Raw genomic sequence first — 24,613 nt, 5'->3', positions numbered from 1 at the left:
AGTCCCCTGTGCTAAGAGAGCTTCAGGGCCCAAACATTATTTTCACTTCACAAAAGACACAATCAGTACAATGGAAGAAAAAGAGGACAAGGCAAGAGAGCTGTCTCCTAAAGTGTCATGTCTTCACATGTCCATGTAAGGGTTTGCAGCCACAAAGTAGGCTACTTTAAGCCAACTGTGGTGCCAGTGAAGCCATAATATTCTGCACATTGCATGGTGTCTATAGACAATGCCAGTGACCCAGGTGATAAAATGATGATCATTTGATTTCTGTAGTTGAAGATGTTTATTTAAATGCACAGAGATTTTATTTAGACTATCTCACACTGCAATGTGTAAATGTGTGTTCAGTGCATTTTTCTTATTTTTAAAGTGCATGTGCATTTCTTTTCCATCATTGTATCATATAGTAAGTACTTGTAGTTAAAACACAGCCTCACTATTGTGGCTGGTTGCATGTGATTTATGTGGCATGCTCAAACTTCCCTGTCTCAGATTGGAGATGCTCACATTGAATGTTTTCACTGTGTGCCAGAAGACGCTGTGCTGTAGAGAGACACCTCCAACCCTCTGCTGCACTGTGATTAATCTTACACTGCCTGTTTCTGCTGATTCAGGGTGGCTAGACAGCCTAACGCACCACTGCCACTGCTTTCTCTTGAAAAGAACCTGTGTTAGAACACAAGTTGTGTCACCTATATTGAGTAGGAGACATTGCTTTCTAAATGATGCCAACTGGTTTCAATAGAAAAAGGCAAGCTAGAAAGGATCTTACTGTAGATCATAGCCTTTAAAACTGTTATACAAGTGTTGTAATAAAGAGTTTTTTGCACATTGAGTCAGTTATTGAGTATTGTCATTCACCTTGTTGGACTTATTAGTGAATATATGCTAATACAAGGGCTGGGCAGTATGGAAAAAAATCATATCACGATAATTTTTTTCATATCGGACAATGTCGATATGTATCATGATGTAAATCAAATCACTTTATTTGTCAAGCTTAAATTTTCTGTTACTCATAAGTTAGTTATGAAGACATCAGAAGGTTATTTTTGATTTAAATATGATTTATTTTCTGTCAGAGGTTGAACATGACAGATATGCTGAAGAACATTATACAACTGTTTCAGATAAATAAAACAGGTACATATATTTGAAACTAAGCTAAAAGTCTGACAAGCAGGCAAAAGCTTTCAAGTTTTAAAAGGGAACACAAACAAAACAGACGATCTTCACGAAACAATACCGGGGGTATATACATGGGGGTGTGTTCCACCCAGGCGTAAAACCAAAAGTGAAACTTAAGGAAAGGTGAGTGTTGGCGTTCTTCACATAGGCTACATGTATTCGTTCGGTACAGCTCCATATTGTATTGAAGGCCCTGAACTGAAACGGTTCGCACCCTACTTTTCAGTTAACCGGTCGCCCGAGTTCTCGGTCACATTTTCTCCCGAGGGAACACTCATTATCTCCTGCTGTAGCCCAAACATTAGCTTGTGTGCTGCGGCTGCTCTTATGCCTGTGCTGTGTGCTTCAACCTAACTTGACGTGGCTCTAGCCTGATTGGTTCGGTGCAGCACAACTTAATTATGATTGGCTGTTCTTATGTCTGTCAAAACATGGACAAATGAATTCTATCAATTGCATCAAGCATGTATCATATTTCTATTGAGGAAAAGTTATTTCACAATACATATTATCGTTTTATCGCCCAGCCCTAGCTAATACAATGTCTTTCATTGACCAGATGATTGTATGTTGATCTTTTAAGGTAGAGTCATGATCCATAGTCTGAATGACAATCTTTCTTACCTTTTTACCACAGTTATGCAGAAGTTTCAGGAGGGCTTAAGCTCAAGTGTGATAGCTTTTTGTTATTATTTGTCTAAAAACTGTATTTTCGATTGATGCTATTGGTATATTGTGACATTTAATAGAATAAAGCTGAAATAAATCAGGTCATTGATTAAGTAAACATGAGTCCACATTTATTTAATCACGAGCCATACGTCTCCATTACTTTGCAGTGGACAAACCAAACACTTTTTAATGTGAGCAGAGGCATACAAAATTAAGATAAACTGCCTTAAATAAACTTGCTATCCTAGCAACATATTACATACAACTCATAGTGAAATGCTGTCTAAAATACTGTAATTCCACTGATGCTTGGTCCATTGAAAATTAATTTATTCTGAGTAGGAAAGTTTTGACAGTGCTGGTATTCATTTAATGCCACATTCTGTACAGTCCCCCTCAAAAACAGATCATATGATGAATTAACATCATCCATAATCTAATGGATGTCTAATGTGGGATTGCCATGTCCTCAGGGTAGCTGCAAAGTATAGTCACATAAATTCAACTATCCCTTCATTTATCCACTTCATAAAGTAGATATTTTTTTTATTTTTACCTTTTAGTCATCTATTTTCATTTGTATACTATTTCAGATAAAAGGCTTTCAGTTGACTTTCCTAACTTGGGATTTGGTATTGATTTTTCTTTTTGACATTACATCCGTTTGTAATCCTATTATTATTATTTATTTATTTATTTTTTATTGGCGGGGCTGGGGGGGGGGGGGGGGGGGGTCCCAGCAACTGCACATAGATTTATATTCTATGTTTCTTTAGATGTACCCCCTGACAACTGCTGAATGACCACCTGGGGTGAGAATATACCCCTAGTTGGAATCATTGGATTAATAGATGGAACATCTTACAGCTTTGGGGAAAATGCAGCACCGGTAATGTGCTTTTACTGCAGGTTCCATCAGCTTAAATGGCATCATAGGTCTGCTTCGAACGAACATTAATACATCATTAAGGTCATCATGGGATGCCAAATCATACACAGAAAGTCTGTAGCTGAAGGCCTCCAAGTATCCCTGGAAGGCACATTAAATTTATTGACAAACAACCCGTGAAGGCAGCTTAAAGCAAACAGGAATTCTAAATGGTACATTTGCAAAGTGTTCAGATATTTGCCTACTACTAATCTAGGTTTTGCAGCAGGGCTCATGACCAGAAGCCATGTGGACAGTGTAGCATGTTGAACCACCTCTTTTCCTTTCCCAGTACTGGAAGACAGCAGACAGCATAGCGTGAAGAAATGTCTATCCCCCGGCCCTCATGTCAGGAATCCTGATGAGGTTTATTGGGGCAGAAAGGGCACCGTTTTCCCCCTGAGGCAGTAGCTTGAGCTCTAGAGCTATTGCTCTTGTCTCTCTTACACACACACCCCTCTCCCTCTTTCTCCCCCTCTCTGTCTCATAACTAATGCTCTTTCTCGTTGATCTCTACCTCCCATCTATACCTCCTTATAGATGTGTATGTAGACACTACTAAGTTCACATTGTAAGTGACACCCGCGTGTTTGATACTGCCTGTAATACACCGAGGCTTAAAGGAGGAGTATTACTGCGTGGGCGTAGACTACTTTCTCAGTGGCTGGGAGTGGAAAGCAGTGACGTTATTTAGGCTGTGTGTTTGTGTGTGCACCCACATTGTGTGACTCAGGTATATAGATTAGATAAAAAGCTGTGTGTGTGTGTTTTCCAATTGGCAGCTGCAGGCATGAATCAGGCTGTTGAAGAGGCTGTATCATTACAGCATTCAGATAGAATCTCAGACTATTTGTGAAGAGGTAGCATGAATGGCTTGTTGTCTGACTGGTTGAAAAAGAAATATTACAAGTTGCATAGGGTACTTGGCAGACCACCGGTATGACTCAGCACTGAGCCCAGCTGAGGACCCAGCCGGAGTTGTATTGCTTTTTTGCCAAGTTTCCCAGTGTAATCTAGCATCTGAGGAAGTGTTGCAGTGTGCAAGGTCATGTTGTATTGCACCTCCTGGAATGAAACACACCTCAGTCTGATCTCTGCAGCCTGAAGGCAACACCCAGCTCTGTCCAGTCCTCTTTTAGTTGCAGACAGGCCCCACCTCTACCAGCCTCAACAACGCCTCTCTGCTGTGTTTCCCTGCTTCGAGTAGGAGACTTCAGTTTACTACAGCAACTCCAACTACTTTGTTACTTGATTAACCATGTTGCTTTCAGTTCCCATTTTTACTTTTACTTGTAAATTCTGATTCAGTCAACTGAAGTTTCATTAAACTTCTGTAATTTATCTATATCTGTTCATATTGGTTTGAAGAGGAACTGAGAGTAACCTGAAGTGCTTCCTCTGAATCTTGCACGAGTCTGTCCAGTTCCTTATTGTTCACTGTTTTCCTTCCTCTTCAGTTTGGGAGTCCCTTTCACACAAATGTCTATGTGTCAGAGTTCTGCTCCTCTAAAACCGTTTCGTCCCTCCCTCCTCCACCACTTTTCTCTCTCTGCGTGGTCTGGTTTGGTCTCAGCCCCTGTTACTGCCACTGTTGCAGTAGTTGGCCCAGCTCTGCCACAGTTTTCCATCAAAACACCAAACCTCAATGGAGCATTCAAGCCCAGGCCCGCTCTAGTGCTGCCCCTCCCTCCCATCCCACCCTGTTCCGACTCTGCCTTCTTTCTCCCTTTCTCTCTCCCTGCAAATGTAATGGCCTCGTCCAGGAAGAGGTCCTAGCTCAGTCTTCAAGACTTCTGGATCTGTAGACTTTAATGAGCTGACAACAACTTTTACACTCACATTGGTTCTTCACCAAACATTTCTACAGCTCAAAAAGTTTAAACATATCCCCCACACAAACAAAACTGCTGCTCCCTTCGTCATGCTAGAAAACAGACTTTCTTTTTCTCATTTATGACCAAGGAAAGTAGTGCTCTTTGTTCTGTTTCCTTGGTTCATTTGCTGTCCTGAGTCACAGTAATGTAAGCTTGTAATTCTGTCTAGTGATTAAAAAAAAAAGTGAAAAAGTAATAAAAAGGATTAAATTTAATGTTTGAGGGAGTTATTCAATACAACTTTCTAGTTGCCTCTTATAATCTGTGTATTTCCTTCATTGGTTTGTTAAAGTGCAAGCTGTGATTTATTTGAACAGAGTGTATAGCTGAGCTGTTTAAATTACCATTAGGACAATAAACTACTGTTGCCTACTGGACAGAGAATTGACTGCTGATGTGTATCCACTGTGACACTTCACTAGGGATTTACTGTGGAGTGGACGATATCTGTATGTTAAGATGTGGCTGTTTGGTGATACTTTTAAGCAATGAAAAAGTAAGAGAGACTATTCCACAGAAGCCAGTGTCAAACTCATTTTAGTTCAGGGGCCACATACAACCCAGTTTGATCCCAAGCGGGCCACACCAATAAAATAATAGTGTAATAATCTATAAATAATAAGAACTCCAAAATTTTCTCTTCAAATTTTCTTCTCAGAAAAGTTAGATTAAAGTATGAAAATATTTACATTTACAAACTATCCTTTTACAGAAAATGTGAAATTTTGTGTGTGCATTTTTAACATTATGCCTCAACTTGTGCATTAAAACTTACAGATTGCAGTGGATCTACAAAAGCATACAACATTTAGTAACAGACATAATATTGTAAGTATTTTGGAGTTTGGAACTAAAGTCAGTTCACTGAGACATATTTGACTGTTGACATCTTCAGTGTAATTTTTCACTTTGCAAATACATCCTTCCGGTCAGATTGCAACCTTTGGTGGGCAGGTTTAGGCCTGCGGGTCATAAGTTTGACATCCCAGATTCAGGATTGCACTATTTTCTATTTTCTTTTGCCCATGTTATATATTTTCAAATGTGATTATAAATACATAATATTTTAACATCACTTGCCAAAATCTCTCTGTGAATAATTAGATTTAATTCCGTATGCTACATACATGGTTTCTTTGGCACTTGCCAGTGAAGTCAATACTGATGAAACCAGTTGAATAAAACACCAAAGGTTATTTTGTTTTGCATTACCTTTCAGAGGTCAACCAATATGAGTTTTTCTAAGGCCGATGACAATTATTTCAAATTTTGTCAAACAATGGTCGATATCTACAGCCAATTTTTGAGGCTGATATTAAGGCAGATTTTTTTTAAAGCACATTAACTGTAAAATACAATTGAAACACTCAGATCATTAATTTTTTTATGCAACATTGTAAATGAAATTATTAATACACTTACACATAGTAGGCTACTCTTTTAACATTTATTGAACTTAAAGTGCTGCCCACACAGGTGCCTGATCATATATCTTATAGCATTTTTACTATTGATCAAATATCAACTTTCAAAAAAAAATTAAGGCTGATATTGGGAAAAAAAATCAATATATTGGCCTTCTGATGTATCAGTCTACCTCTATTTTTGATTTATTCATGGTTTTAGTGGCTAGAATGAGACAGATTATGACGTTACTTCCCAAAAGCAAATGTGCTTCTCTCACTATTGTTGGCATGACTTGTAATGTGGATGTATATGAATATGTTTTAACTTTAAAGGACTGAGTTTTGCTATTGTAATGGTTGTTATGAGATTCCAAAAGGAGGGAGGACTCTGAAAACTTAATTAACTGAAATGCAGTTAATGTAAGAGGGGCATTTATCTGATTTATCTGAATTTATTGTTTATTTCTCAGATAATCTGTTACGTAATCTATGAAATGTCAGACATTGTCACGATATTCCTAATTTTTAAACATAACAGGAGCTGACCTCCTCATAGATGCATGGAGATGGACGCATCTATTTTATATTCTAAATATCTATTTCAGTTTCATAAAATTAGAGATAACAGCTAAATAGGCTGTCTCTTGCCTTGTTCAGCCAACAGTCAAGAGGTTGACCTGTAATGGATTGTTAGTCATTATTAAAATGAAAATATGTATTCTTTGATATTATTATAAATTCAGTAATTGTTACATGAACATCCAAGCCAAAATAATGAATACCTAGGTCTACATGAATAAATCTGAATTACTCATCATGACATATATAACACTGATAGATTGTTATACATCCCATTGTTACAACTGGCAGAATACGATATTTTGCTGATTTGGTTCACAATGGTGCATTTTGATAAATCCTAACATCAGGGGGAAAATAGCAGATGAGGTTGGGGGTTTTGCCCAGAAAAGGCTTCAAAACTAAACCTTCAGAAAACGGTTTCAAACTATTAAATTGATAAGCTAGTAGCACGCATTTCCTGTTCATTGTTGAATAGTTAATCATTACACCTTAAGCATTTTCACTCATGTAACAATATGTAGTTTTTACAAATTACTTATATCAGTAACACTGCTTCTCTTTGACAGATTTGACTTCCCATTGTCGTTGATGTCACTCTGTAGTGATGCTGATATTTTGTTGTTTTTCTCACTTTATAACCATACTGCTTTGTACTTACTTACTGTAGTTTGGTATAAAATCCCTACATCAGCCACATTGTTGTCCACTCATCCACAGTATTGTCTTCTGAGGGCATGATTTTATTTTTGCACTGGACACACACCGCTGGACATTGGTCATCGGCAGGGGAAACCAGTTGTTGAAAATAATGTAGTGATCCAGATGTGGTTGCTAGGGGTAACCATGGACTTTTTGCTGTGAAATTGAGGAGTGGTGCGTTTGTTTTTGACCAACTTCTACCAGAAGACTTCTGGAGTCATGATTCTGTGCAATCAGATATTTTAGGTTTGCCACATAAAAACACTACCTATAATTTAAGAAACATCATGTTACAATATATCCATCTCTGTGCTGTTCTCTCTTTGTCATCACAAATGTCATTACATTTTGTATCTTTTTGTTTTTAGTCTTCTGCACCTCTTACTCATGCTTCTTACTCCATCTCTTTTTATTTTGTAGCAAGTACTGTATTTATCCTTTTTTAGCTTTTGAAATCTTTTTTTTTTTTTTTTTTTACTTTCCTAATAGCTTTGCCTGATCTAAAGCATTAAAATATAGTTAAGACATGGCATGCATCCAAACTATCATTGCTTTTTAATTCTCTTTAATTTTGTTTTAACATATAAAACAAGTTAAAACATCACGTAGAACTGCAGTATCATTTCTTAAAGCATTTGTTCAGAAGTAGTCAGGCATAGACATAGACAGCCTGATGCAACATCCAAGCCATGAAGAGCTTGTCTTGCCTGTCACGTTTTCATTTGTTCCTCTATGATCAACCAAAAACAACATCTGCCTACTCAGTTTTGCCATCCTTAGGCTTATGCTACCCATTTCTCTGTTTAGTGTGTATGTTTATGTGCTGACTTTTCCATCTCCAATTTAGAGGTTTCAAGGGAGTGAGCTACTTAAAGCTAGTTTTTTCTGCTGCAGGCTCTGGAACTTATTACAGTCAGAGGCATTTTCATAAACGGGCCATTCAGCTGCCCCTGCATGGCTCTGAATGGGACACACTGTCGCCAGGAGAAAGAGAGTTAATGTGGGCTAGTTAGTCGTGAGACCTCCCCATTACGGAAGACTGGTGTTCTGAAATGTCTAGTTGTACTTTGCGTTTTGTGTTATAATACTATGTGCATTTAGAGTAGGAAGAATACTAGTGCAATTCAGTGAAGTTGTCCATTTGGTAGGGTCTTTATTTAACATCTCTTTCAGTGTTTTGTAAAGCACACCGTGTGTCAGCAAATTTTATCAGTGTACAGGGTCGTTTAATTCATAAGTATTTGTGTTTTTTGGAGTTTTTATCAACATAATCATCCATTTTCTCTGTTTTTTTTTTTTTCTTGTCGGCACAGTCAATAATAATGGAATGGAAGCTAAATTTTGACAGGAGAACAATTATTATTGATTTTAACAGTAGAAGGTTCAAGCCACTGAAGGTGTTTTTATGATTTTTCACCAGTGGCAGTTTTATTTGGAGGCAGTTCATTTTAGGTTGTTTCCCTGATTACATTTTTCGTAACTGTCACACATCTTCACTTGGATGGACTGATTAGATAGATGTTGGCTGTCAATGGTCAAAGTCAAATAGTTTGTGGGGATGAACATTCTTATCACTGTGTAGGGTCTTTTAGAACAAAGGTGTTGTGCAGAAAGAAGAGTTTGCAAATACATTTTCTTGTATTGTGAGTTGTAATCAAGATACAGATTAAAGAATGCCCTTAGTAATATCTCAAAATATCATTACTATATATGCTGACTTTTCAATATTTTAACAATATCCAACGCAACTTTCCAGTTAAATAGGCTGTGTCACTGTGTGCAGCTACTGTGCACCAGGCTGAAGCAAGTACTTGAAAGGCACATGATAATTACTGTGCACATACTGATGGAAAAATCATCAAACCACACAAATATTACACATCCAGATGGTGACTTTATATCCATTAAGCACATTCCTCTGTAGCATTACACAGCTTTTCCCACAAAGCCGTAATCACTTCTACCCGTGTTCTCTCACACACTATCTCACATATTAATGGCATGGCTAATATTGTCATTACACCTAAATCACAAAACGGCTGAAAGAGAACAGTAAACTTGGGAAGATGTAACTGTAAGAATATTCATAAGTATATTTTCATTAATATATTACAGCATCAGTTGGCTGCCTTGCACCAAGCCTTGTTTTTTAGTTGGTCTTAACACACTCCCTTTTCTTCTACTCCATTTTATATTTGATGGCATCCCACATTAAAGTGTAGTGCAATCACCCTTTATAATATGTTTGCGTTTGGATCAGAATTACCATTAATTAGAAAGGACAAGAAGAATGGACAAAACAGAGTCCAAGGAACAAGGAATTTTTTTTTAGCTGCTTCCATATGGGATGTTGGGTGTGGTAGTCAATTGGTTGCAAACTACAACGTACACAGTTAGATGTCACTAAATATTACACAGAGCATATTAACTATACTTGCTCAACTCTCTGTGACTCCACACCCTCTGCTGCTGCTTAGAGATCTGCTTCTGAATTCACGTGGTCTGTGTAACAGCCAGCCTGTTTAACATTCAGGTCACCTTTACTTAACAAATCATGCTTTTAGCCATAACTTTAAAAAATTTGATTTCCTAATCATGATAAAATGTGTAATAAAGATCAGCTAAGTTCAAAGGTCATCATAATTGTGACATTTTCTGCAGAAATTGGTGTTATTTAATGCCCTAACTCAGGAACAGAACATGAGATCGTGACCATAATTCATATTTGGTTACATAATGAATTACACTGATCTCAGATGCACACACTGAAATTTGTAGCTCTTTGCAGCAACAGAGAAAACTGCAGGTTGATTTACTGACAGGGGTATATAACCGCAGTGCAGTACTTCTAGTTTCATATATTTTATGCAGAAGAAAGTAGACAGCATAGATTTCTCTGACTTTTTAAAAAATAATGTGTGTTGTCATACATACATACATATATATATGTATATATATATATATATATATATACATACATATTGCTAACATAACATGCATGACAGAAATATGAATCTAAATATTTCATTTTTTCCATTGTCTAGGAATAGATCATTGAGCGTCTCAATGGCTTAAAGGACATTTTAATTACAAATTATGCTTTTCTTATTTGAAATATGTGGTGATGACAAGCAACAAGCAATTCCAGGTCCTGCTGGGTAAAGAACACCTTATACACATGTTTCACTTTCCTGAATTTTGAGAGAATTCAGCATAAAATGTATTTTTTTTTCCCTCTGACTCTGTTAAATGGATCTTAAAGGTGATATTCCACACCTACAGTGAGAATCAGAGGCTCAGTAGCTCCTAAGATTTAAATATTAATTAATTCCAGCAGGCCTACTAAGTAGCAACTCCACACACAAATATGTAACTTCCTGGAAAACATCCGCTGTTCCAGTATAGTGCTGACAGTATTCCTAAATAATTTAGTCTTTATGTTACTCAGTGGCACTAATCAGTGTCAGGAAAGGCCCCCCTGAGGGATAGAGGGCATGGATGTGTCTGGGATATGATTATTGCAGGCATGTCATGATGTGTGTTGGGGACTAAATCGAGGCACGCAGACACAAAAACACACAGCTGAGGTCTTAGAGGCAGAGGACATTTGACCTGGAAAAGGCTTTAATCTGCAGCTGAAGAACTGCTGTTTGATCAGGATTATCATGTTTACCACTGTATGGGTCTTAGGGAAAGCTGTCAGCAAGGAATCTTGTTTTTACCCATCATAAAAAATTATCATCCTAGTTTTTGTTTAATTATTTAATTGCATTAAAACCGTGTCATTGTTGTGTTACTTTGATATATTATTAATCAGTCATCTTTTGCCTCTTTTACCTTGCAGGTTTCCCAAGAAAGCAAACAGGTAAGAGTTTTCTCTTATTTCACTGCAGAGGCATATGTTTCATTAGCCTGTAGTTACCATACATACAACTCCATATGAGGGAAATGAGGCAGGTTTCACTAGGCCTGGTGTGCAGCAACACAGAAGTCTTCAGAGTTTGGATCAAACATACCCTCTCTCCCCCACTAACTCATGTACACACACATGCATACACACACAGTCGGGGACAAAGGGGTCCCTCTTCTAAGGGCGGCCCATCACTGCCTTTCACTGTGAACAGAACAGTGGCCTTTCACAGTTGGGGCCGGTATAGGCAGAGGCAGCCATACATAGCCTGCCGAGGTTCAGGCCGGAGTCTGGCCTTGTGGCACCTCCTCTGAGGAGCGTCCTTTCTCTGGCCCTCCTCTCAGGACACTCAGTGAAGCGGCTCCACATCCTCTCTGGCTGCCACATTATACAGTAGACACACTTAACATGATTCATGCGCTAGGAGGTCCTACTGCCACATTATTCTCATTGCTGAAGTGAACAATTGATGGTTGTGTGTGTTTCAGTATATCATTCAGTACGGGGGTACTTACACAGGAAAACTGTACCATGCACATTCATTATAGTACCATTGCCAATAGAAAATGCTATGTATAAAAGACCACGCTGAATCTGGGAGAACATATCGGGGACAAAACTTTTATTATCTGACTGCCACTTGAAAGTAAGATTATCTGTTTCTCATGTATTTTTTTCTCTCTCAAGAACCAGCAGCATTCTCAGTAAAGACCACCCCCCAGACAAGAAACCCAAAAGTGACAAAACCTCACTTCCCTCCAATGAGTTTGACCCAACAGGTAACTTACCTTTGTTCATATTTGGATCCTGTCACGCTGTTCAATCCTGTCACACACTCAGCCGTATTCCAGACTGTCTGTCTTGCTATCTGATTGCACCACTTTATCAATTTGCCTTATGCTTCTCTGTCTCCAATTTCTCTCTCTCTCTAACATACACACAGTCTTATAACACAGATGTGCTAATGATGATTTGGCATGCTGTGATGGTGAAAGGTACCTTGCTCTACGCCTTATGCTTGTGTGGTCTGATGTGAGATAACAGTTTGGTTGTTATCTCTAGAAATCGACAACATATTTTGAATGGAAGTTGTGTCTTTCTTTTTTTTTTATTTAATTCAGATAATAGTGTAATTATTCTTTATTGTTTAAGTAATAGCTCCATTACACTATAAGTTTGTTAGGTGAATATGCTGCCTCAAGCTATTAAGCACAGAAAGGTTTAATTATAGAACCTTAAAATCTGCAGCTGGATATTTAATGTACACGTTTTGTGCAGTTTTACATAAATCAGTGCTCTGTGGGTTTTGTATGCTCAGACTGTTTGGGTGGTCTTGAAGCATACTTGAAGGGCATGAAAGGCCTCTAAGCCTGTTCTGCACTCCCGCTTCAAGTTTATTGCAGGGTGAGATTGTTGAGGTTCAGAAACAGACTAGTTTGATATGGTGACACTAGTTGCCATGTTTGTCAGCCGTCAGGGCAGTGAGGATCGAGATAAAACTGAGCTTCTGTATTCAAAACAACACACAAAATCCTTTGCACCACATAGTGGCTTATCTCTGTATGATGCAACAAAACACAGACAAGATGTTTTTTTCTGAGTGGTTACACAAGACATGCAGTGTGTTGTCTGCCTCTGTGTAACACAAAAATCTCTCCCTGTGACTGTTTCTAATGGTGTGGGTTGTGTTTTTGGAATGACGTAACATTTAACCAAAGTGACGGTGAAGCGAGATACTGCAGGGTCAATGAAATGTACAACTTTAGGTTATCATGTATTATTCCTTGACATGATCCACACTATGTCATGAATTTCTGTCCTGACCTTTGCATGCCTGCATGGATTATTTAGTCCTTATCTGTATGTCCCATTTTACTTTACTTCTAGTTGCATGAACTCTTTTTCCAGATTATATCATGCACCTTGTTTTCCGTCATGATTTTCAAGTGGTTTGGGTTTATTAGGGATGGGCATAAGTAGTCTTGTACTCTGCAACTAGGCCTTAAGATTAACTTTATATATATATATATATATATATATATATATATATATATATATATATATATATATATATATATATATATATATATATGTATTTTATTTTATTTTTTTAAATAATGGATTATGTGATGTAATGCAAACATAATGCAGTTGAAAAAAATGACACTTAAATAATAATAATGATAACAGACCAGTTCATTTGATTGGACCACACATATTTACTCAGCATAAATGCAGATCACAGTGTATTCAGGATTAATTTAACTGCCAAATTTATTTTACTAAAAAATACTGACAACCTAATTATATCAGGATTAACCTGATATAAAATTTTATTGAGGCAAAATCTTTTGCTTACGATTCTGATTTAGTAACACATACAAAGTTCCAGAAATTGGAATCAAAGTCACATTGATTTATAGTGACACCTACAGGAGTGGAGGTGTTGTAAAGAGGGATACTTTCAGTGGCTACACTCCTGCCTATCCAAACCATTATGTTTTTATTAAACAATCTATTTGTTCATTTAATTTTTCTTCTCCCATGATTGTTTCTCCCTCATGATTTTCTCTTTCCTTTTTTGTGTGTTTCCTTTCCTTGTGTTGGTCACGTCTATGTGTGTGTGTATTTGTATGCTGCTGTACTGTCTGCGCTGTGGTCTGCGTGGTTGGGGGCTGTGAGCAGAAGCTCTGGTGGTACAGAAGAGTGGCAGCAGCAGTGTGCTAGCAGAGGGGAAGCCTGAGTCCTGTGGTAAGATGCTCCTGCTGGAATGGCTGGTGTGACAGCTGCATCTATACATGCTTCAGACTCTGGTGTGTGGCTGTCTCTAGATGTTGTTTACAAAAATAATAAAATTGCAGTAATTTATTCAATTAATGATATTGTCAGGTCCTGAGGTCCAAGCTACTTGCTGCCTAATTTGGATGCAGTTGATGCCATGTACAAACAAAAGAACCCCTTCATTAGAAATAACTAAACTATTGGAAGTATAAGACACGTTTTCATTTCAGTGCATCTTTGAGAGTAGTTTAAATGTACTTTGAAAGTTTACTAATGTGTGAAATAACAGTTCACGGCTCTCCACGGGTCACATACTAAAATATAATGTAAGACTATTATACAGCATTTTAAAGTTGTGTAAATTATCTTTGTGAGATAAACAAAGATGCAACTGTTAATCCACATGTCCACCATTATCTAATATAAGACTATTATATCCTGTGTATATTGATGTTCTTATTTCACATATTGGCCGATATATCGGTTATCGGCCAATATATCAGATATCGGCTTTTTTTAAGCCTCCAGTATCGGTATCGGCCCCAAAAATCCCATATCGGTCAGGCTCTATTTATATGTTTAGATTGAAATTTAAAGTATCCAGCTAAACAGAGAAGGTGACGTCTTTTCAGAATTCACACATCAGCAGAATCACTACAGTTTACTGGTGATCGACTGCATTGAGATAAATTATCACTGATCACGCCCAAACTGACAACAGACCCTGAGACTAAAATAATGTGACCTAAATCTAAACCAAAATGATACATTAAGCCTGACTTGCAGTGAATTGACAGAACTAACATTTCCTGTTCCTGATAGGCTTTTGTTTAGGACACAGTTTATCACCATAATCCTCAACTATCATATCTTACAAAGCAAAGGTGTTTTTCTCTCAGTCTTTATCTTCGCCAAGTCTTGTCTGATCCTCAGGCATTAACAGAAAAGCCTATTGCACATAAATACATTTTAAGAATTCTTAATACTTAAATAAAATAGTCTGACCTTTGTATGTGGTATTTAAACGACTTTTCCTGAGTTCCTCCTATATGTGATTGTGGAATTAAGGGTCCTTAACAAGTATTAAAGGTCAGTGTTTTCTCCAGTGGGCATATCCTTGTGTTTAACCAAAGGGTGCTGATTATGGATCAGTAAACCTCTGAATAATACATTAGCTGAGATAGATTAACCTGATCAGGGATCATGTCAGCACTTCCACTTCTCATAGTTTATCAGCCAAGTGGTCTAAAAAACACAAACAGGCAAAAATCAACATCTAGAGGCAAATTCACACCAGCTCTTTAACCCATATGGCTTCATCTGTTTCCCTGACACTCCTGCCCTCTCCCCTGCTCCCTTCCCCCTGCCCCGCCAGCTCTACCTAAAACCCCTCTCCCAGTTCCCCTCCCCCTGCCTGGGGCTTTTGCCTCCCCTAACCTCTCTCTGTGTATTGGCTCCTGTTCTTTCCACTCCACAACCCCCACTCGACCACTGCCCTTATCGATCCACTCACCTCTCCGATTGATAACTGCACTGACCAAGAAATCTCGGACACAACATCAGATCAGTTCAAGGGTCAGCTCATTCAGTCTGAGTTTAGAGGAGCATTTTAAGATAGCTAGCTACTAATTAGAACAACCTACTCAGTTGTTTTTGATAACACAAGACAACATTTCCCTCAATTTGAGAGTTTTGCATTCTTTACATTGTGTTTTCGTTTGTGTCCTGTCCTGTCAGCCCAGCAAGGAGAGATTAGAGCTTATCTAATGTCTCTACCACTGTCTAGACTAATGAAACACTGCATAAAGAACCTGAAAAGTAACGTTCCTCTTTGTGGCTTGTGAGATGAACAAGGTGTACAGGATGTACAGTGTGTTTCAGAAATAACTTCATACGAGCTGATGATTAAAAGAATGGATGTTTTAAAACCATCTGACTTTGGCAGTATTGGTAAATTCTTCCTTTAAATGTCTTTTTAAATAAATTTTCTGACCAACTTTACAGAAATGTAACTTCACACATAGTCGGGTCAGTGTGTGACTCTGTTTAGGGACCTTTACCATTTTTATGAGTCCTATGCTACTTAAAATGGGGTTCAAGTGTGATATATTAAAAGAGGCTCTGCTCCCACATCCCACTTTGAAGCCGTTTTTTTTTTTTTTTTTTTTTTTACAAAGTATAGTTGTGGTTAAAACAAGTGTAAAATGTAATGTTAAAATGTTCATTGATAACTAAACACAGTGCTTTTTATGTTTACATGTAATTTTTTTTAAGTGTTCACACTGGCTTCAGTGATTAAGTGAATTTCCACAGGATACTTTCTGGTACATTTGAAGACACTGTTATGTCTTTCTGTCCTATTTGTCTCACTTGCAGGTCTGGTCCAGCGATGTGTAATCATCCAGAAAGATGAAAATGGCTTTGGGCTCACTGTCAGCGGTGACAACCCAGTGTTTGTGCAGCTTGTCAAGGAAGGTAAGGGACCTGGAACTTAAAAGGAAGAAAAAAAAGATGTTATTACAATCCCTAGTTCCGGGCTTAGCCATTATAACAGAGTCATGGCTCCTTTTTACATTCACTCACACCAGATTGTCAGGATAGTTTGCTCACAGATGCAAGGGTTGATGGGACTCAACAACCACCACTATTCAAGTACTTCAAGTGGTCACCAGCGAAACCACTGACTATATATTTCCACCTCCTTAGTTTCACAGCAGCTACAGCTTCTGCTTTATCATGTTGTCTTTTTTTAAACGGGGGATTTGACAGGATATTAATGTGTTGCCTGGTAGCCTTTCACTGTCTGTAGAGGATGATGTGGGTTGTTATCAGGTCACAGAAAATATTACATACCCCCTAGAGTTGTGCAGAGAGACAGAAGAGGAAGGAACTGATCAAGGACTTTTGTTGCACTGTCATTATTGTTTGGCAGACTTTAACTATATTGTTGGGCTTTTGTTACTGACTCAACACAAAGTGAAATGTACTTACTTGTATCTGAATAATTCATACACACAGTTTTTCATTTTATTGTAAGCTTCAAATCTATTGAAATTAACCAATGTTAATGTATGTATAGTGTCAGTTGTAGTTATTCTTAATGGTTATAGTTCATGTTATCAATCACTTCCATCCGTCTACATTTAGACATGCTGTTCATAGTGGATTATATTCTTAGTTTGATCTAGGAGGAGTTAAAATTCTGAATTCTGATATGATTTCAAACCCAAAAGCAAATCATAAATAGTATATGAGTAGAACTATACTGGGTTTATAAAATACCTGAGCTTTATGTCGCTGACTACAGTCTTCACCTACAGACTAGGATCTCATAATAACCCGTCTCGTGCCTAAATCCTTTTGTTTGGGGTGGAGCTGTGAAACAGGTCCCTCTCGTAATATAACCACTGTTATGGTCTTTCAGAATAGCACACAAATAGTCACTTTGCAACATCTGGTCTGTCAAGGCTATGTTGTGTATTTATTGTGCAGAAATGTCAGCATTTGTACATGCAGCCATATGCCTTCTGTGTTTTTCTCCATTATGCCCCATCATTTTAATTATTCCATTTCTTTCCAAGCCTCTTCTTGTCGCTTTAATGCTTCTTTTCTTTTGTGTTTGCCAGATGGAGCTGCTATGCGGGCAGGTGTTCAGACAGGAGACAGGATCATCAAGGTATTGTGTTCAGAGGCTAATGTCACTGTTTTCTAGGCCCAGGTCTTTAAGGAGGCTGTAGACTACCCCCTTCTGGTCATTCAGTATTTCTGCACTTTCCTGTTTTGGAGGATGGAATGGTTGGCTTTGTATTGTTTTTTAACCATAATCATAAAACCATATCTGTTTTTCAGGTTAATGGGACCCTTGTTACACATTCTAATCATATTGAAGTAGTGAAGCTTATCAAATGTAAGTTTGTTTCTGTCAGTGTATTAATATTGTTTCTGTACGTTCTTGATGAAACATTTGACCAAAAGCTACAGTCTGACTAAGTCTACCTTATCCTCTTCTTTTTTATATTTTTTTTCTCTCCCCAATCCAGCGGGTTCCTATGTGGCCCTCACGGTGTTGGGGCGCCCTCCAGGGCTCACCCAGATCCCTCTGTCTGAGGCAGAGTCTGAAATGTTGGGCGTTAGCATTTCCTCACCAAACTCTCCAGCTGCAGAACGTCCCTACAGTCCTCAGGACCGCATCTCCTCCACACAGTTGGCATGGGTACTTTCTTTTGACATACTTATATGTAGTTACCTTTTTTTGCAGTCTTTTGCTCTTAATGACAAAAAGCTGGGGTTCCTTCCTTCCTCCTCTGCATCATTGTGAGGATTTGTCTGTTTGTCTCCTTGATGATATCCCAATTTTCTCCTTTTCCACCCACATGTCAGGTGTTCTTTCCTCAGACTGTTCAACTGTTTTAAATACATTTGCTTTATACACCATGAGCTGGGGTTTAATGTAATGAACATTTCTTCTGTATGCCAGTCAACTTTTTTTCTTTGCTCCTACAGGATGAAAATAGCAGTGTCGGCAATCAGAGGGTTGACATCTTGCAAAAGTTGCTCTCAAAAGAGCAGCAGGAGCTGCAGGTTAGCATAACAATCACTGTCAGTTACTGTCTTCTCTCTATTATTGTTCTATTATTATCAGTTTTTTTAGCTAGGTGTTTGCAGTTGTAATATAATTATACCTCTGTATAGCACAGCTGTGTATGCCTAAACCATGTGAAGGACTGCTTTGTTAATATGTGTTGAAAATGAAAGGCTCCACTGATGTTTGTCAACATATCACTGCTGTAGATGGGGATGTTTGTTATGTTTCCACTCAAACATTTTGTTTCCCTGTTGTGTGCAGTGTTATTGCAGACTCTGTGTATGTATGTATGTTATTGGTCTGATTCCATGTGAGTAGAATGTTAGGACACCTGTTATTGCTGCTTTTGGTCTCTAGTTTTGATTTTAGCCTTCTTGCGTTCTAGGCAATGAAGGAGGAGTACAGCAGGAACCCCTCCCCCAAACTACTGAAAGACATCCAGGAAGCTAAGAAACACATTCCTCAGCTGCAGGGTCAGCTCTTCAAGGCCACTGGGGCAACACAGGTAGCGCAAATAACCTCCTCTTATGTAATTCATATAATATAGATTGCTGAATACAGAATCCAGGGACAGTGATCGACATCAAACTTCTAAGCAGTCCTTGAATTGTGCAGGGCATCCAAGCATTGTTCCAGAAAAACATTAATCCTAATCTTATCAGAAGATTAGGCATTCTCTGTGTTAGAAGCCACTCTTTTGTGTCTGTGTGGTATCTTAATTTATAGACGGTACATTAGTCGTCTCTGTGCATTTTAAAAACCAGCCTATGTTTCAGGAGATTGCACTGTCATGTTGTAATGCATGCACTTACACTTATAACTTATTACCAGTGAAACAGTAAGTTTGCTTAGCCCTGACTTTGCCAGAACCTGTGTCATTATGACTGTATAAATCATGCTGAACTTTGACTTGGTTATTTAATCCATAATTAATGACAACTGTGTGTTTATGTGAAATGTTAGGAGGCTGTTCCAGGTGGAGATGCAGATGACGGTAGCATGTTTGAGACAGAGCACACTCTCGCCTCTAAGGGAGACAACAGCACAGACCTGTCCTGGGGCAGCACTCCGGTATGTTTTTCTGTCAGCACAACAAAGAAAACTGATTAATAATGAAGTTGGTATGAATTTAATTATGTGATAAACAGTGTGGTTTTTTGAGTCTTGGATTATGATTACTTTATCTAGGCTGTCAAATCCGTGAGCCTGTTTCCATACACACCAGTACTCTGATCATTATCCAATTTCTTTAGTTGTCAGATTATTCAAGTGACCATGTAAACAGGATAATCTGATATGCTTTATCGCATACCAGTAGTAATCTGATTATGAGAAATCGGATTAACACACCTGTATTTCTCCCCAATACGCATATGTCTTCCTGCATGTATACAGGTTAATCTGATTTATTTTGTTATTTTACATCTGTGCATGTGTAAACGCCATTAGAATTATAGTCAGGGTTCCTGCAGGGTCTTAAAAAGTCTTAAAAGTCTTGAATTTACAAATCCGTATTTAATACCTTAAAAACGTCTTTAAAAGGTATTAAATTTGATATGGTAAGTCTTAAGTTATGTTGCCATAAATTTGTTGGCTATATTGTGTTTAAATGTGTCTGGTAAATATCCAACCTGCAAAGAAAGTAACATTAGTCTACTCAGTTCCAACCCGACAATTTATTTTGAAAATAGGAACCAGTTATTGCTAACTTTGCAGCCCCGGTGAGAAATGACTCAGAACAGTGGGAATCAAGATGTTTGAGTGAATAAATACCTTTTCTTAAATTCAAGGAGTCACAAATTTTGGCATTATGGGCATTAGATTCTGTTCTAAGTAGTCTTAAAAAGTCTTAAATCTAACTTGTAGAAACCTGTAGGAACCCTGTGCAGAGAATGGAAGTTACGTAGTCAAACATGAGTGGAAGACAATAACAAGAAGTTTAGGTCCTCCATCACTACATGTGTACATACTCCAACAGAAACCCGATAATGGAGTGGAGCGTCTAAACCAGGGTTTTTCGATTATTAAGTGCATATAAATGTGTTAGATCCAACGGTTACAATTTTCCGATTACTCCCAGTTATCGGACTTTTATGGTCATGTAAACAGGCTCAGTGTTTGGCAGTTTTTGTTTACATTTTTGACAGCTTTTTCTTTGAAGGTGACTGTGAACATAGTGTTTGACTTTCATTTCCAGATATCCCGTGGATTTGGGCCTGGATCTCCAGAGACTCTTCGTCCCAAAGAGCCATCCTGTCCCAGCCCTAAGAGCACACCACGGAACAGCTTCAACTCCTGCCACTCCCCAGAGGCAGAGGATGCTACTGACCTGGTACCTATATTCTTATGTCCTTTAGCAAATGTTCCTCCAGAAAAAGGAGCATAAATAGATGCTAGATCAGAGAGGTCATATTTTCCATTATGATAAACAAGAAGTTCACTGTGTGCTACTGTCTTGTCTGCAGGATTCTCTGTCTCCTACCACAGTCAGCAGTCCCACATCTTCTCGACTTGTCTCACAGATCATTGGAGCTGAGGATGATTATTTTGATTCAGACCAGGAGCAGGTATTTATCGACACAGCAGCGCATGTCTACCATGTGTCACTCAAAAGATCACCCAGTGTAATTCACCGCTGTAAAGTCTGGAGCTCTTTAATTGCAGACCTTATGCCTGGTAGCGATAACAAGATTGCTAATCATTTAGGTGATTATGTTTCAGACTAACGGCCAGTGTAACAGCTTTAACAGCATTGAGCAGCTCAAATCTCGGCCCGCCCACCTTGCAGCTTTCTTGCACCATGTCATCTCTCAGTTTGACCCTGCTCCTGTGGTAAGACATCTTTCCAAAAAAAGTTCTTAATTACCTATTTTTATGCAGCCTGGAAGACTTTGCAGCTTACTTTTTTTTTATTATCTCCCATCTTCTTCAGCTGTGCTACCTCTATGCTGACCTTTACAAGCAGACCAACTCCAAAGAGACCAGGCGGGTGTTCATGGACCTCCACAGCTTCTTCATTGACAGGGGAGCAGTAAGTACACACCTCATGAACACCAGTGGACTGTTAGGTTAAAACAAAAACTGAACAAGTTGTGTTTTTGATTGCATTGTTGTATTTATTGTTGGATTTCTTCAAAATGTTCTCTTGTTTCAAATATTTTATTTTGTTCAAGTAAAACTGTTTTTATTTTGTTACAGAATCTGAAAGTTGCTGTTCCTGAATCCATCTCTGCTGATCTCGGTATGTATCTCCCAGTGCGCTTTTGCTGAATATGGTATTTTGCCCTGTGTCATTTTGAAAAGGGAATTTTTTTTTCTTACATTCCCCTGTTATACTTCAGTCAGCTCCCTTGAACAACTTTGTCATCCTTTTTATATAATTCTCTCTAAAATGATCAATTATTCAACCTTGCACAATGAGATTTTAAGAAATCATATGCTCTAATGGTTTGGAAAGCATTATGTTACTTGAACTGCACATATTTAGTGTGCACTGGCCATAATCCCTTGAAGACTGGGAGCACAGAATCAGTGAATGTGCATGTGTTTTCAGACCGACGGCGAACAGAACTGATCCCCGAGGAAATAAACAGACAACATGTCCAAACACTACAGGACTCTTTGCTTCCTGACATTCAGAAAAACCTGGAAGATTTCAGGTAAATATCTTGGCCTCATTGTTATTATATACTAGTTGTAAATCTTCCACAGATCTCTAAAATGTGATTAGTTCATTCATTTCATTCATTTTTTAAATTCACATATCTGTTAAAAGATCCAAGCGTAAAAACATTACATTTTACATTTCCATTATGTAAAATGGGACACCCTGGGAAGCTAATGAGCTTTTTGAGAGGGGCCCAGGCGCAAAGAATAAATAACACATGTAACAATAATGCAATACATTTTACAGTAAGACAAACCCAAAAATACCCACCCTTTTTAAACACCCACACTCTCACACAGTACAGGTTTACATGATAAGCACATTGATCCACAGTCTCACTTACACCCACTCACATACACAAAATAAAATAATAATGATAATGATAATTTTCCTAACCTAAAACTAATCTAAAAACTAATCGTAGTTTCTTATCAGATAAAATGAAAACATCAGTCTAGCTTAGCACATTTTCTTTTGTTTAGACATTTTTCTGTCAAATAACACATAACATAACTTTTTGGTGAATACAGGCAGAAACGTAGTATGGGCCTGACAGTGGCTGAAGTAGAATTGACCAGATTGGACCAAGAGCGAATCAGAGACCGGGTCACTCTGGAGCGAGAGCGCTCATACGCCGAGAACATCATCACCAAGATAGAGGATATTCTGTAAGCAACACGTGCTACATGCACAGACATGCAGTATGCTGCTTTGATGCTCTGAGTTTTATGTCTTCAATCATTGCTACACACTCATTTCATAGTTTTTTTTTAATATTATTTGCAGGTTAACTACTCAGACCACAGAGGAAGAGAAATGGTATGTATGCTTACGTTACTGAGCAGTTTGTTGATTGATTTGATCAGTGTTTCTCAAAGCATATGAGGAAGATCACTTCTGCCTTCGAGGGCTCTTTTGGCCCCTTTAACCATCTGTAGCCTCATTGCATTTGCAGTCAATCTCAAGTGAGTCTCAGAATATTTCTGTAAGAATCACTGGATCGGAGTCATCACATGTTATTATAGACATTCTTGTAAATAGGTTAATTCAAATAGTCAGTAATAAATATCTGTCAGTGTCTGCAAAGTCTTGTGTTTGACATTTACATTGATCAACATCAGTGTCATTAAAGCCTGTTTGTTTGGAGTACTTCGGTCTTCTAAAGAAAAGATGTAATTTATGCAGTATGTTTATATTAAATAATTCAAAAGTGCGGCTGATTGAAACAGTCTTGTTTGAAATGCCATATGGTTGCAGCCTACTCCAGATGGTTTGTGTAGAAACTGTAGGAGAAGGACTGGTATGACATATGGTACAAGTCACAATATGGACACTTGTTCTCCTCAGATTGTAACATTCTGTTGTTTTCTTGGTTTCAGTGCAAATAGAGTTACAGCCAGACTCAAGTTTTGTTTTTTGTTTTTTTGTTTGTTTTTGTTTTGTTTTTTTTAGCACTACAATGCAGTATGTCATTTATACATATATGAAGCACCTTGGTGTCAGGGTCAAGGAACCTCGCAGTCTGGAGTCCAAATGGGTCCGGATTAATTTCCTTCCCAAGATTAAGGTATGTTTTGTACTACTTTTATCACTTGTCTTTCCTGTGTGCCTTTATTACCTGCCTGATCCTTTGTCTTATTTTCCTTTTGATGAAATATAGAAAAGTATAAAGACTGAGAAAGAGGGAGAAGAGAAGGTAAAGAAACCTAGATTTCCCAGTATCCTTGGACCTCAGCGTCGGCCCAGCCGCATAGAAGCAGCATCAGGTGAGTCAGAACAAAGAAGGTACATTTTAATTTCAAAAGTTTTATAGAAGTTTTAACATGAATCTCTGTTGCTTTCAGTGGGTAAAGCCCTCGATGGTCGCCCCAGGCCTCAGAAACAGTTGTCTCAGCCTACACTCGGGGCAAGTGAGCACATGGAAGGTGGTCGCCTTCGAGTCAGCCAATCAAGCGAGGGCTCAGAACTTATGCACCCATCGTCTGTCACAACCTCGTCCCCAAACAGCGCCACCTACAGCTCAGACAGTAGCAGAGACACTGATATGAGTAAGCTACACAACTACTAACTTTCATTCATCAGTGTGTTGCAAACTAGGTGATGTGGTTTCTAAACTATTATTTATTTCTCAGGTGGGACTCCAACCTCAGGTCCCTCCAGGCTAAGTGATGGACTCCAATCCGATCCACTGGATGGGTTACCATACCCTGCTGCGCACTTGGACCTTTATAGCCTGGACCAACTGCAGGAGGACGACAGAGAGGGTGACAGGTCTGTATACAATGTCATTCAAACTAATACTCATGGACCTTGTTGAA

The 24,613-nt window shown here is 38.3% G+C and overlaps 1 protein-coding gene across 3 annotated transcripts in view; it reads left to right on the top strand.

The window, feature by feature from the left end:
• The window catches only part of arhgef12a (Rho guanine nucleotide exchange factor (GEF) 12a), a 39,904-nt gene that overhangs the window by 5,545 nt on the left and 9,746 nt on the right, over positions 1-24,613 (top strand). For 2 of the 3 annotated variants that reach the window (XM_030151671.1, XM_030151670.1), the window contains exons 2-23: positions 11,197-11,217; positions 11,950-12,041; positions 13,948-14,013; positions 16,420-16,518; positions 17,670-17,719; positions 17,893-17,950; positions 18,084-18,256; positions 18,547-18,624; positions 19,014-19,133; positions 19,592-19,699; positions 20,826-20,960; positions 21,094-21,195; positions 21,350-21,460; positions 21,561-21,659; positions 21,827-21,869; positions 22,182-22,287; positions 22,826-22,963; positions 23,082-23,114; positions 23,748-23,862; positions 23,956-24,061; positions 24,140-24,343; positions 24,428-24,566. In XM_030151671.1, coding sequence (XP_030007531.1) covers positions 11,197-11,217; positions 11,950-12,041; positions 13,948-14,013; positions 16,420-16,518; positions 17,670-17,719; positions 17,893-17,950; positions 18,084-18,256; positions 18,547-18,624; positions 19,014-19,133; positions 19,592-19,699; positions 20,826-20,960; positions 21,094-21,195; positions 21,350-21,460; positions 21,561-21,659; positions 21,827-21,869; positions 22,182-22,287; positions 22,826-22,963; positions 23,082-23,114; positions 23,748-23,862; positions 23,956-24,061; positions 24,140-24,343; positions 24,428-24,566 — 2,196 coding nt within the window. The remainder of the gene's footprint in view (positions 1-11,196; positions 11,218-11,949; positions 12,042-13,947; positions 14,014-16,419; positions 16,519-17,669; positions 17,720-17,892; positions 17,951-18,083; positions 18,257-18,546; positions 18,625-19,013; positions 19,134-19,591; positions 19,700-20,825; positions 20,961-21,093; positions 21,196-21,349; positions 21,461-21,560; positions 21,660-21,826; positions 21,870-22,181; positions 22,288-22,825; positions 22,964-23,081; positions 23,115-23,747; positions 23,863-23,955; positions 24,062-24,139; positions 24,344-24,427; positions 24,567-24,613) is intronic. The other variant, XM_030151672.1, reaches the window with a different exon arrangement.

This window comes from Sphaeramia orbicularis, chromosome 13, assembly GCF_902148855.1.
Source record: "Sphaeramia orbicularis chromosome 13, fSphaOr1.1, whole genome shotgun sequence".
NCBI classification, from domain to species: domain Eukaryota; kingdom Metazoa; phylum Chordata; class Actinopteri; order Kurtiformes; family Apogonidae; genus Sphaeramia; species Sphaeramia orbicularis.
This window is presented reverse-complemented; position numbering and strand designations above follow the sequence as displayed.